This window comes from Mustela putorius, unplaced genomic scaffold, assembly GCF_011764305.1.
Source record: "Mustela putorius furo isolate JIRA1106 unplaced genomic scaffold, ASM1176430v1.1 tig00003859_pilon_pilon_pilon, whole genome shotgun sequence".
NCBI lineage: Eukaryota > Metazoa > Chordata > Mammalia > Carnivora > Mustelidae > Mustela > Mustela putorius.
The window spans coordinates 29,612,032-29,624,217 of record NW_025422011.1 but is presented as its reverse complement, the minus strand read 5'-3'; the positions used below and the strand labels follow the sequence as shown (position 1 = coordinate 29,624,217).

General features: G+C 50.2%; 1 protein-coding gene across 1 annotated transcript; it reads left to right on the top strand.

The window, feature by feature from the left end:
- The first annotated feature begins 5,349 nt into the window (after positions 1 to 5,349).
- On the top strand, positions 5,350 to 11,602 carry RASSF10 (Ras association domain family member 10). The gene has a single exon (XM_004752006.3). It carries the CDS (start codon positions 6,050 to 6,052, stop codon positions 7,544 to 7,546), a length of 1,497 nt encoding a protein of 498 aa, XP_004752063.1. The 5' UTR covers positions 5,350 to 6,049; the 3' UTR covers positions 7,547 to 11,602.
- Positions 11,603 to 12,186: the final 584 nt, after the last annotated feature.

Sequence of the window (12,186 nt, the reverse complement as noted above, 5' to 3'; positions counted from 1 at the left end):
TTTATTTATCTGAGAGAGAGAGAGAGGGTGCCTGAATAGGGGGAGAGGGAGAAGCAACTCCCTACTGAGCAGTGAGCCCAAGGACACGGGGCTCAATCCCATCACCCTGGGATGGTGACCTGAGCTGAATCAGGCAGACACTTAACTGACTGAGCCACCCAGGCGCCCCCAGAAGTACACTTGATCTTCACAACCCTTGAGATAAAGGAGTGGGTTATATAACTTCCTTCAGATTACAGGGAACAGAGAAGTCCCCTTTTCCGGGGCTGCATCCACAGCAAGGAGACACTGGCAGGAGAAGAAAAGGTCTACAGGGGAACCAGAACTCACTGATCCAAACTGAGCCTTTCACTTTTTAAAAATCATACACTGTAATCACATAATTAGGTGATGCGTGACTGAATTATTCTTGTAGAATCATTACGGATGAAGCTAAATCCCTCTTTGATCCTCTTCCTCTGCAAATATCTGATTCTTCCAGGACAGAACCACCGTTTGCAGGTGGTGAGTAAGTACCCTTCGACACCTAGCTCTACGCTGCACGCACAGATACCTGCACCCTTGGGAAACATACAGGACGATTTTATGTATGCATCTATGTGCTTCATGTGCATGGTCTTCAAATAGGAATGGGATCCAGCACATACATCACTCTGAAACTTCCCTTTTGCACAGAACAATGCATCCTGGAGATCTGTTATTGTCTGTGCATAAATTTCTATTTTACTGGTGCTAGCTGTTGCCAAGCCTTCCGAACTATGGGTGTCCCCCAGTCCCTTCAGCCAATCCGTTATGGGTGGACACTTGAATTGTCTCCATGGTTTTGCTTAAACAAAAATCGTATAGCACCCACCCCTGTGCCTGCCTCCTGAACGTACGTACGTTTCTCTTAGATAATATAAAGCGGAATCGCTGGGACACAGGATATGCCTATTTTTTCTTTTTAATCGATATGACCACATTGTCTCAAAAATAGGTGTACTGATTTACACCAGTGATGTACGAGAGAATGTACCTCTTGTCTTTGCCAATATAAAAATTTTTGCTGATCTGCCAACAAAGAAAGGGCATCTCATTTTACTGAAATTTGCATCTTTCCGATTTCTGGTCTGCTTGGCCATTATTTCATGTTTCTTTGGCCACTTACTCGGTTCTTTATGATGTCTTCGTGTAGAAGACAGAAGTTTCAGATTTGGATGTGGTCATATTTATAGACCCCTTCTTTTATGAATTTTGCTTTTTTAGTGTCCTTTTTAGGAATGCCTCCCCCAGATCATAAATATCTTTTTGTACGTTTTCCTCTGTTATGAAGCCTGTGTCTCTTTCTGGCTCAGAGCACTGCCTGAATCGCCACATCTTCCGTTAGGGCTGGTAGATCAGCCGGGATGCTGAGCAGCTGTCCAGAAAGCAACAGTGTGTGCTTTCAATGGGGTCCAGCTGCAGGGCAGACTCAAGAATGGGCTTCTTCGGCTGCCTAAGGGGACTGGCTTCGGCGGCAGAAAGAAGCTTTCCTAGGGGCCATCATAAAGCAAAAAGAAATATTCCAACTACCAATCCAGAGAAGGTATGCAATGGCCTTCTCTGGAGACGGCCATAAACCACGACATATACTCACTTGTTTAGGACACTTAGGGTAACGCCAACTGGAGAGGCTCACGCATTCTGCTCCAAGTTTCGGGGCCTTTCCAGAGACTGCTTTGCCCAATGGAAATACAGCGTAAGATTCCTGGGCACTTTTAAATTTCTGGTAGCTACACTGAAGAGTCAGTAAAAAGAAACAAGGAAACTAATCTTAAGGATTTAACCTAACGTTTCTGAGACAGTGTCATTTTAACAGGTAGTCAATATAGCATATTTTTAATGAGATATTAAAACTTTTTTGTACTGAGTCTTTGACATCTAGTGTGTATTTTACACTCACAGCACATCTCAGTTCAGATAACCACATTCCAAGGGCTCGGCAGCCACTTACGTCTAGCAGCTTCCGTGCTAGAAAGCGCAACCCTGAGGATTAAGACAGAAGGTCCAAGATGTGCGGGGAGGCATCTTCTCTGTGATCATGAAGGTGTTTAGGGGACCACAGTCTGAGTGTTAAGTCCACTCTTCCCCCTCCTTTGCAGCCCAGTCTTCTTCCTACAAAAGTGTATCATAACTTCGATTATTTCCACCTACTGGTGTGAATTAATCATCCCAAAGCACAGTTTTGCTTGGATTATTTCCTGGAGAGGATGTTGTTGACTTTGGGGAGGAGGTGATCATTCAGCTGAAACTTGGAGGGTGGGTAGGAATTAGCCAGCGGGCTCAGAGAGGGCGACCTGAACAAGGGGGTTGCGCAGAATGGATGGGCTGGGGGTAGAGCGGACATCAGATCCCAAGGCTCTGCTGGGGTTAGTGGGGGCCATCCAACATTCGTCAGTAGGGAGTATGGGAGAAAGGCAAGACCAGAGACAAGGAAACTAGTGAAGAAAGTGCAGGTTCCAGAGATGAAGTACAGAGGGTCTGATCTAAGGCGATCATTCATTCATTCATCCGTTCCACAAACATTTGCCAAGTGCCTACTGCGTGCAGAAAACAAAGCAGACAAAATCCGTGCCCTCGTAGAACTTCAATATCTTGTAGGAAAGAAGGTAAATGGTGGGTGATGGAGGGTGTTCCTCAGTTTCAGATCTCACGGTGCTGAATGTGGGGCTATTCATTCTCTGAGACAGAGGTTCAGGAAGCAGAGCAGGTTCGGGAAGAAAGGTTTGGGTTCAGCTTGTCTTTTTTGACAAATGTTTGGGGTGTTTGGGGGACACTTCAGTGGAGCTGTGTGGCAAGCAGCTTCAGGGACATATTTGGAGTCAGGTGATCTGGAAGGTGCTGACTTGTTAGAATATAGGATCCACTCATTTGCTCATGCATGTATTTATTTGACAGCTACTGGGTAAACCTAGAATGTGCCATGCATTGTACTAATTGCAAAGGATTCAAAAATGAGCAAAACAGATATGATCCCTACCTTTGTAGAGCTTCAAATCCAATCAGGATCACAGCTGATAACAAAGCTCTAACCATCACATGGGAAGGGGTAAGGAGGAGGGGATATCCAAACCTGTGAGGGAGGAATGGGGGAGTGGGCTGGGCCAGACTATCAGAGACCTTCGATACCACGCTATAGGAAGAGGGAAATCTACCTTGATCTGTTACCAAGCCCCGCCTCCCTGACAGTGCTCAATTTTGTCCAGTCCTCTCACTGCCCCTTCACTCGGTGCAGGCCACCATCTCCTCCTGGAACGGAGGGGACATGTTCTCCAAAGGGCCCCCTTGCCTCTCATCTCCCCCACCCCCACTATCACCTCCAATGCAAACAGAGTGAGTTTTCAAAATGAGAAGATGGTGTTACATTCTGCAGTAGGCAGAAGTCTAAGATGGTCCTATGATTTCCACCCCTCTTATGTTACTCCAGGGACTACGTTATGTTACACAAGACAAGGAATTCTGCAGATAGAGTTAAGGCTAACTAATCAGTTGACCTTACAACAGAGAAATAAGCCCAGTGAATCCACCTAATGAAGTGAGCCCTTTAAAAGCAGGGAGTTTATCCAGCGAGTAAAGGGCAAGTCACAGATACTCAAAGCCTGGGAGGTTTCGAAGGATTCAACATGCTGTTGCCAGCTTGGAGATGAAGTGGGTCATGTGGAAAGGACCTAAGAAAGGCTTCCAGGAGTGGAGAGCGAGCTCCAGCAGCCAGCCAGCAAGGAAACAGGGACCTCACTCCTCCAACTGCAAGGAACTGCAGTCTACCAACAACCTAAGTGAACTTGCAAGTGGGATCCCTCCCAAATCCCCCACAAGAGAAGACAACCTAGCCAACAGCCTGCCTGTAGCCTTGGGACACCCTGAGCAGAGAAGCTAGCCATGCCATACTGGACTTCCTGACTTCCAGAACTACAAACTCATAAGGGCGTGTTAGTTCAGGCCACTGAATTTATGGAGATTTGTTCCACCGCCCTAGAAAACCAACACACCCCCTTGTTTCTAACCATCCAACAAAACTTCCTTGGCAGACTTGCCAGGTCTTAGCATTTGATCCTTGTAAGAGTCCTATTAGATGGGTTTTTTATTATCACCATTTCACGGGTGAAGAAACTAAGGCTCAGAAAGGCAAAATACTTTTCCTAAGGTTACCAAGCTAGTAAGTGACAGGGGGCAGATTTTCAGGGGGCAGAGTTCAGACAGTCTGAACTCAGAATCCACACTCTGTCACTTCTCACTGCCCTTAGAGTAGGTTCAAATACCCAAAAGAGGTATTAAAGACCCTTCCAGACCCAGCTCCTGCTCACTCATCCGACCTCACTCTTCTCACTCCAGCTCCCTGTAGCTTGAGTAACCGTCATGCTCTTGATTTCTTGACTTTCCACACTACAGCTCCTTCTGCCTGGAATGCCGCCTGCCTCTTCCTTCTGTTTTTCCTTTGGCTGACCCAAATGGGGCTTTTGGCCTTGGGTAAGATGCCACCTCCCCTGGGAAGTCTTCCTTGCCTTTCCTAGGCTCAGTGGATACTACACCAGCATTCTCCCAGCAACTCATACCTCCCTTATCACAGCACAGGAGGCCCTGTGTTGGACACGTTGACTCAGCTGGGGTCTTCACTAGATTGTGAGCTCGTTGCTGGCCAAGACGGTGATAGGTTCAGCTCCAAATGCCTAGCATTGTATCTGGAGCTGGTGCTTACTCAGTGAGTATTTACTGAGTGAATGAGTGAATGAAGAAAAGTGCTTTATTCTGGGGGCAATAGCAGCCATCCAAGGTCTTAAAGTAAGGGAGTGACCTTATCAGACCTGTGCTTACATGGGCAGAGGGCAAGTCTTGCACACAAAAGAAGATCCTCACCAACACGTGAGGATGAAAAAAAGTTCATTTACGCATTGGTCTCGGATTTCTGGGGCTGTGAAACTTGTTTCTTTTCTGGACCACATATGAATACTGGATATGGCAGAAACTGTCACGGTCCTGACTATTAGTGTTCTATGCTAAGTATCAAATGCTAAGGTGGAAGGTGGAAAAGAGCTTGTCACTGAGGTTTAGGCCCCGAAATCTTGCTAGAATTAGGTGCCTCTGGCCAAGAAGGGTGTGCGAAGCCAAGGCTATATCGGGACATTGACCCTGCAGGGAACGTGGATCGGCCTCTGAAAACCCCACTCAACGCACAGACCTCTCCACCTCTAACTAGCTCCTGGAACCGAGGGCTATCTACTTCTCCTTAAATATGTAAATATTGTTTCCTGATGAGGAGGGCTGGAGGCCTTTCGCGTTAGAGGCGGCGCTTACAGCTCCCAGCTGGAGGTCACGCGCTGCGGTGGGCGAGGCTCAGTTAAAGACGCTGTGCATCTTGGTTTTCTGGTCTGCACAAAAGGCACTTTCCGGACAGCACGGCTTTGAAGGACCGACGGGGTCCGGGAAAGGCGAGAAAGTCAAGGTGCGTACAGCTAGCTCTACACGCAAAGGAGGGAAGCCAGTGGGCAGAGGGAGACGCAGCGCGGATTTCCCTCGTCCTCAGGCACGGGCTCCAGCTCTCGAGCAGAAGGGTCTCCCAGTCAGCCGTCGTGCGGACGCGAAACAGGGCGGCGCGTCCCCTGCAGGGGCCGAGATCCCCGCCTCCCGCAGCGGGAGAAAGGGGTTGCACTGAGCGCTCGCCGCGCGGCGAGGCTGCGAGGGGCGGGTCTGGGTGATGCCCCTCCCGCGCTCCGGCCTGGGTTCTGGGCGCTGGGGGCGGGCAGGGGAGGAGCCACGGGGGTGGAGCAAAACCTGGAGGCCCCGGGAATCTTGGGCAGAGCCAGAGCGGCAAGAGCCGGATCCCGGGCGCACAGCCCAGGGAGAAAAGCCCGCCGTCCGGGCCGAGCGCCGCCACGGAGTCCGTGCGCAACCGGCGAGAAGGGCCTGTGCCAACGGTTCGAGGCCCCTAGGCTCCTAAACCGTCGCAGAGCTGCTTGGCTGCCCGTCTCCCACCTACCCCCCTGCCGCCCCGCCGGGGCCCAGACCGACCCGCCACCTGCGTCCCGGTTGCGCCATGGATCCTTCGGAGAAGAAGATATCCGTGTGGATCTGCCAGGAGGAGAAGCTGGTGTCTGGTCTCTCTCGCCGCACCACCTGCTCGGACGTGGTGCGGGTGCTGTTGGAGGACGGCTGCCGGCGGCCGCGGAGGCAGCGGCGGGGCCGGCGGCGGGGGGCGGCCAGCGACTCGCCAGGCCGGGAGGAGCTGCGGGAACTCCTGGACGAGGACGACGAGGACGACGATGAGGCGCTGCCGCAAGGCATGTTGTGCGGGCCCCCGCAGTGCTATTGCATCGTGGAGAAGTGGCGGGGCTTTGAGCGTATACTGCCCAACAAGACGCGCATCTTGCGTCTCTGGGCCGCCTGGGGCGACGAGCAAGAGAACGTGCGCTTCGTGCTGGTGCGCAGCGAGGCATCGCTACCCAACGCGGGCCCCCGCAGCGCCGAGGCGCGCGTCGTGCTCAGTCGTGAGCGCCCCTGCTCGGCCCGGGGGGTCCCGGCGCGGCCCAGCCTGGCCATGACCCAGGAGAAACAGCGGCGGGTGGTACGCAAGGCCTTCCGCAAGCTGGCCAAGCTCAACCGGCGGCGCCAGCAGCAGCCGTCGTCACCCTGTTCGTCCACGTCGTCGTCCACCGCCTCATCCTGTTCGTCTTCGCCGCAGGCCGCCGAGAGCGCATCCGTGGAGCGCATGGAGACGCTGGTGCATTTGGTGCTCTCCCAGGACCACACCATCCGCCAACAGGTGCAGCGGCTCCGGGAACTGGATCGCGAGATCGACCGCTATGAGGCCAAGGTGCACCTGGACCGCATGCGGCGACATGGAGTCAACTACGTGCAGGACACTTACTTGGTGGGCGCAGGCATCGAGGTGGACGGGCCCAGCCCGGGAGAGGAGCCGGAGGCGGCGGCGGCTCCCCTGGACGGCGAGGCGCAGGCGGCCGCGCTGGAGGAGCTGGCCCGGCGGTGCGACGACCTGCTGTGCCTGCAGGAGCAGCGAGCCCAGCAGGAGGAGTTGCTCGAGCGCCTCTCGGCCGAGATTCAGGAGGAGCTGAACCAGAGGTGGATGCGGAGGCGCCAGGAGGAGCTCGCGGCGCGGGAGGAGCCCCTGGAGCTTGACGGCAGCCACGACGGTGAGCTGCTGCTGGAGCAGGAGCGGGTCAGGACGCAGCTCAGCACCAGCCTCTATATCGGGCTCCGGCTCAACACGGACCTGGAGGCTGTCAAGTCGGATTTGGATTACAGCCAGCAGCAGTGGGACACCAAGGAGCGCGAGCTGCAGGGCCTTCTCCAGACTTTGCACACGTTGGAGCTGACGGTAGCGCCCGACGGGACTCTCGGCTCTGGGGATCCCTCCCGGGAATCCGGACCTCAGGGCCGCGCCGAGGTGTGGGTGGATCAGGCTCGCGGGCTGGCCAAGAGCTGTCCCGGCAACGACGAGGACTCGGATACCGGGCTGAGCTCTATGCACAGCCAGGACTCGGACTCGGTGCCAGTGTGCGAATCTCTTGTGTAAGGCGAGCAGGGTGGGAGTGGGGGACGACTCTCCCCACTTCCGCGCAGAAAGCACTGGCATGGCCCGCTCAGGGACTTGAAACCAGGTTGGGGGGTGGGCCGGGGACCCCTGCCAGGGAGCAGCGCTCCCACTGGGCCGGGGACGGGGGAGCGGGGGGAGGGCTGGGGACGCCTGTCCTGCGCTCCTCTGGTTCCCCAGAGAGTAGTGAGGGGTGCGGGAAAAGGGAGGCCAGGTCTCCGTTCCAAGCTCTTTCAGGGGAAGGAGGGAGGAAGGTGGTGAGAACCTTCCGTACTGGAAAACAAAAGCCCCAGGGAAACTGACGTGGTCCGAACCCATTTTCAAAAAAAGAAAAAGGAAAAAAAAAGTATTATGAAGATTTCAGCAATCTTCTGTATGGGAAGGACTGATGGCAGCTAGAACTTCAGTTTGTGGTGCAAAGTGCTTTTAAAAGAAACTCTTGGATGAAAAGGAAATTCCTTGAATGTTAATTGTGACTGTGAACGTGTTAAAACTAGCCAAAGAGGAGCACTGGTGTTGGTCTCAGCCTACTTACATCTCTGATAAAACCCACAGGCACCCAAATCCTGGCTCTTTACATTTCTGCAGATTGGGGAATTGCCCATCTGCTAAACTGTCTTACTTTCTTTCAGAGGCTGAGCTGTGTGGCCGTCTAATGCTGCATTTCCTCCCTGCAAATACAGTGTGTGTTCAGATAGAATCCCTTCCCTAAAATAACCTCTTATTATTACAAAAGCCAAACATAAAGCTTTTGAGAGAGAGAAGCGTGGCAGACACAGTCCCTGGTTACAGTTTAATCGAGGCTCCTTGGGATTTGCTGCTGCAAAGGGACCTGCACTGTCCTTTCTTTCCACTTCTGCTGTCCCTTCTTGTATGGAATCACTGTTACTCCAAGAAGAAAAAAAAGGGGGGGGGGGATGCAGAATTCAAGCGAAGTGCGACTGAAGTTGCTATTTAATGAGCACTCTGGTTGAAACTGAGACTTGAAAAAAAAGATCTTTGTTAGTGTTAGTCTTCTGAACCAAGCTATATGATTAAAACCAACCATGACCTCAAGGTACTTTTCCCCAACCCAAGTCCAACTTCAGTAGCTTTGGTCAAAGATTCAGTAGTTACTTGTCCAAGCCTAAGTGGAAAGTGCAAACATCAGGGTTTACCAGATAAGGCTCCCGAAAGAAAACATAAAATAGAACGGTCTAATAGTACACCTTGGGTGAGTAATTTGATTAACCGGGGCACGCAGCCGTAGATAAATGCATAGGAAAGTGGGCTTAGGGACGACTTGAATTACTCTTGCCTGGTTCATACCTTTGAACACAGCGGGAGATACAAGTGTGACACCTCTCTCTTGCTAGCTGGTGACCGAGCCCCTGTGGGGACGCAGTGTAATTGTTCCAGTTATTTCAACAGAAGTGATCAGTTGTAGCTGGCTGTTGCCCCATGGAAGGAGCCTGTTGGCGGCGTTCCCTCTGGAGCTCCGTACTTCTGAGGAATGTGGGATCTAATCTCTCCTGAGGAGGTCCTAACAATGGGGTGTGTGTATGGGGCCAGCCTGCTCCAGAAGCCCGGTATCCGCCTAACGATGGAGGGGCAGGCTCCAGTTTCAACACCACAAGTGAAGATAACTTAAAAGGTCTTGCTTTATCGAGAAGTTTCTTTTCCTTGGAGGGCTTCTCTGTCTACTTGTTGCCAGTGGGGACCTGCCCACCTCACCCCCTTAAACCATTTAAACCGTTTCCTTTTTGGAGACAGCCCTCCTATCCCTGCACTATTGCAACACACGTGGATATTTCAGATTTTCAAGTAAAATGAGAATGAAATGGCCGTTTTCTTAATTGATGTTTTCAAAAGACATTAGCTGGCATAATTATGGTTTTTTAGTCTCGCCGGATGCAGAAAATGTCTGCGTTTGGTCTTGAGCATGATTAAAATGAGAAGGGGACCGAAAGAAAGCCACTGTCCCTAGACGATCATTTGATTTGGTAAACACAAAACCTAATGATAGCTTCCCTTTTGAGGCAGAGGTAAAATCCTCATCAGAGTGTGACAAATGCTACTTGTCTGAATGGTTTATGCGGGCAATGGGCTGACCTGGTGGTTTTAAAATTATTGTGCTTCCCCCCCCCCCCAGTCCCCGAGAGTGGTAGGGAGGTGGTTCTTAGATGTTTATTAACTCAAAAGGGAACACAGAAGTTGGCAGAACAGGACTGCCTGGCAGAAAAGGGCTGTTTTCTTATTCACTATTATTATTTTAAACTCTGACAGGCCGCTGACATCAGCAAATATGCCTGAAGCCTGTAAAGCAAATTAAGCCACATCACAGGGAGAAGGCCTGTGGGATTCTCTAGTGCCCTTCCTGTCCTGTCCACCTGAAGATACTTCTCCAGTCAACTCTTCAGGCAGTGTGGAGGCTCTGTTTGTAGCAGAGGGCAGGCAGCCCAGTCTGCCCATTTCACCTTTCATCCAAATCAATTATGTCCCCAGAAGGCACTCTCTGTGTGGGTAGGAGAAAGGAGGGGGGAGGGGGGTGCCAAAATAGAAAAAAGACAATAGCGCCTTTTACTAAGAGCTTTCGCAAGTCTGAGAGAGGTGGCGTTTGGGCATAAAAAGGACCAACACAGTGCCTGTGCCTAGAAAGTGCTTCATGGGTGCTAGATGCTGAAAAAAAAGTTATTTCACTTAAAAATAATCATCCTGGCACAATCACATTGAGGTGAAAGCATCAGCGCTAAGGATGTCAGAGCCCCTGGGAGAAGTGCCCCCTGTGCTGGTGTCTGAGCAGAACAACGGAGATCCTGGGGAAGAACCAGCCAACTCGTGGAGGACAGGACAAGGCCCCATCCTTGCTGGGAACTGATAGCCTGTATCTTGGCTTTGATCTTAAGTAGCCCCTTCTCAGTCATCTCCCAAACCAGAGCGATTTCACCTGGTATCTCTGTGTTCGCTTATAAAACGTGAGGACGATGATTGGCTAATTAGAGAAGTTAAATACTGTGGTCCTTGGGACGAACCTGAGAAGAGCAGAAGTAAAAAAGAAAAGAAAGAAAGAAAAGCCCCTTTTTGATGTGCTCGAAATCCCATCACCAAAAGCTTATTATCACTGTCAAAATTTGGCATATTTTCCTTCCTGACCTTTTGAATTATGAAAATTTCGTATGTCGCTTCTTATTTTAAGAAAATAACTGAAACGAGGTTGTATGGATGCTTTTAGGCTCAGGGTCTGACCATGTAAAGGCTCCATCCCTCTGTTGGATGTTCCATCGTGCGTATAACTGTTCTCATGTCAGTAGGTTGTTTCTGAGATATATATATATATATATATATATATATATATATATATATATATTTTTTTTTTTTACTATTATAGCACAACACTGTGCTAGGCTGGTAGGCTGCTTTGGGCATGTGTCCCTTTCCCCCAGTAAAACAGAAAGAGACTTCCCAGGTCAAAGAACACAAACATTAAGGACTTGATACTCAATCGCCAAATTGCTTTTGGAAAGATTTGTTCTAATAACAACCTGCTGTGGGTGATGGGGCCCGTTGCCCCACACCTTGGCTTTCATTAGATAGTACATTTTGTTAAGAAAACATTTTAACCAGAATTAATTAATTAGTACTTTGGGGCTCCAGGAATGCAGGGCTGGCAACCGCTGGCTTAAAATACCCTTACAACAGAAATGTGAATCGTCTGACCAGAAGTGTGAAGAGGATATGATGCTTTCTCTCCTTCCTGTTTTCCTTGTCTTCCCTGAGCACCTGCTTTGTAATAGCGATCTGGTCTCATATCAGAGCTGGCCAACAATCGGTCTGGGCAGGGGGGCCAAAAACTCCCCATGAGCAAGAGTGGGAGAATTAACACGTAAGAGAAACAGATTTACAGAAAGCAAATATTCATTAACTTTTTTTTCATCTTGAGTCCATGAGAAAAGGTTATTATTAGAAGGTGGTGTTTTAACATGTATTTGATTTTGTGCTTCTCCCTACCCACTCCTATTAAAAATTATACCAAAATAAAATAAATACATCAGCCCAGTATTAACAGCCTCTAAAGAACAGTTTTGCTTTTTTCTGGGAATTTCTTTCTACCTATGACATGACACCTGAGCTTATCTTTCAATTCTTGGAAAGGGAAAATTTGGCCATGAAAATTTGTAAAATTTCCCATGTGGAAATGTTTGGGAAACGGATTGTCCTACACAGAAAGAAAGGAGGACGAGGAAAAACTCTTTGCTGAGTACTTTCCAAATGCCAGATCCTTGTGCTGAGTATCGTCCCATGAGTTTCCTCTGCACTTGTCTTGTGAGAGAGAATTCTCTAACCTCCAGGTTTTACAGACAAAGACACTAAGACCATCTAGCTGGTAAGTAGCAGAAGCAGGACTTAGACCCTAGCCTGACTAGAAGACCTGTGCCCCTTTTGCTCTGTACACCGGGCAGGTCATACCCATGAAGGGTTTGGCATGTCAGGAGAAGAGATTCCTCACACGTGCTAGAGTGTTGGCCCCAGAAGGGCCTCAGAGTTGACCAAGTCTTGTCCAAATGTTTCCACCAGGATGGTGGAGTGACTTTCTCAAAATCATGGAACCAGTAAACATCTCCTAGGTGGGGATTTAGGAAAAG

Excerpts from the sequence above, each read along its gene's own strand:
- RASSF10 (XM_004752006.3), top strand. The coding sequence starts at position 6,050 with ATGGATCCTTCGGAGAAGAAGATATCCGTGTGGATCTGCCAGGAGGAG.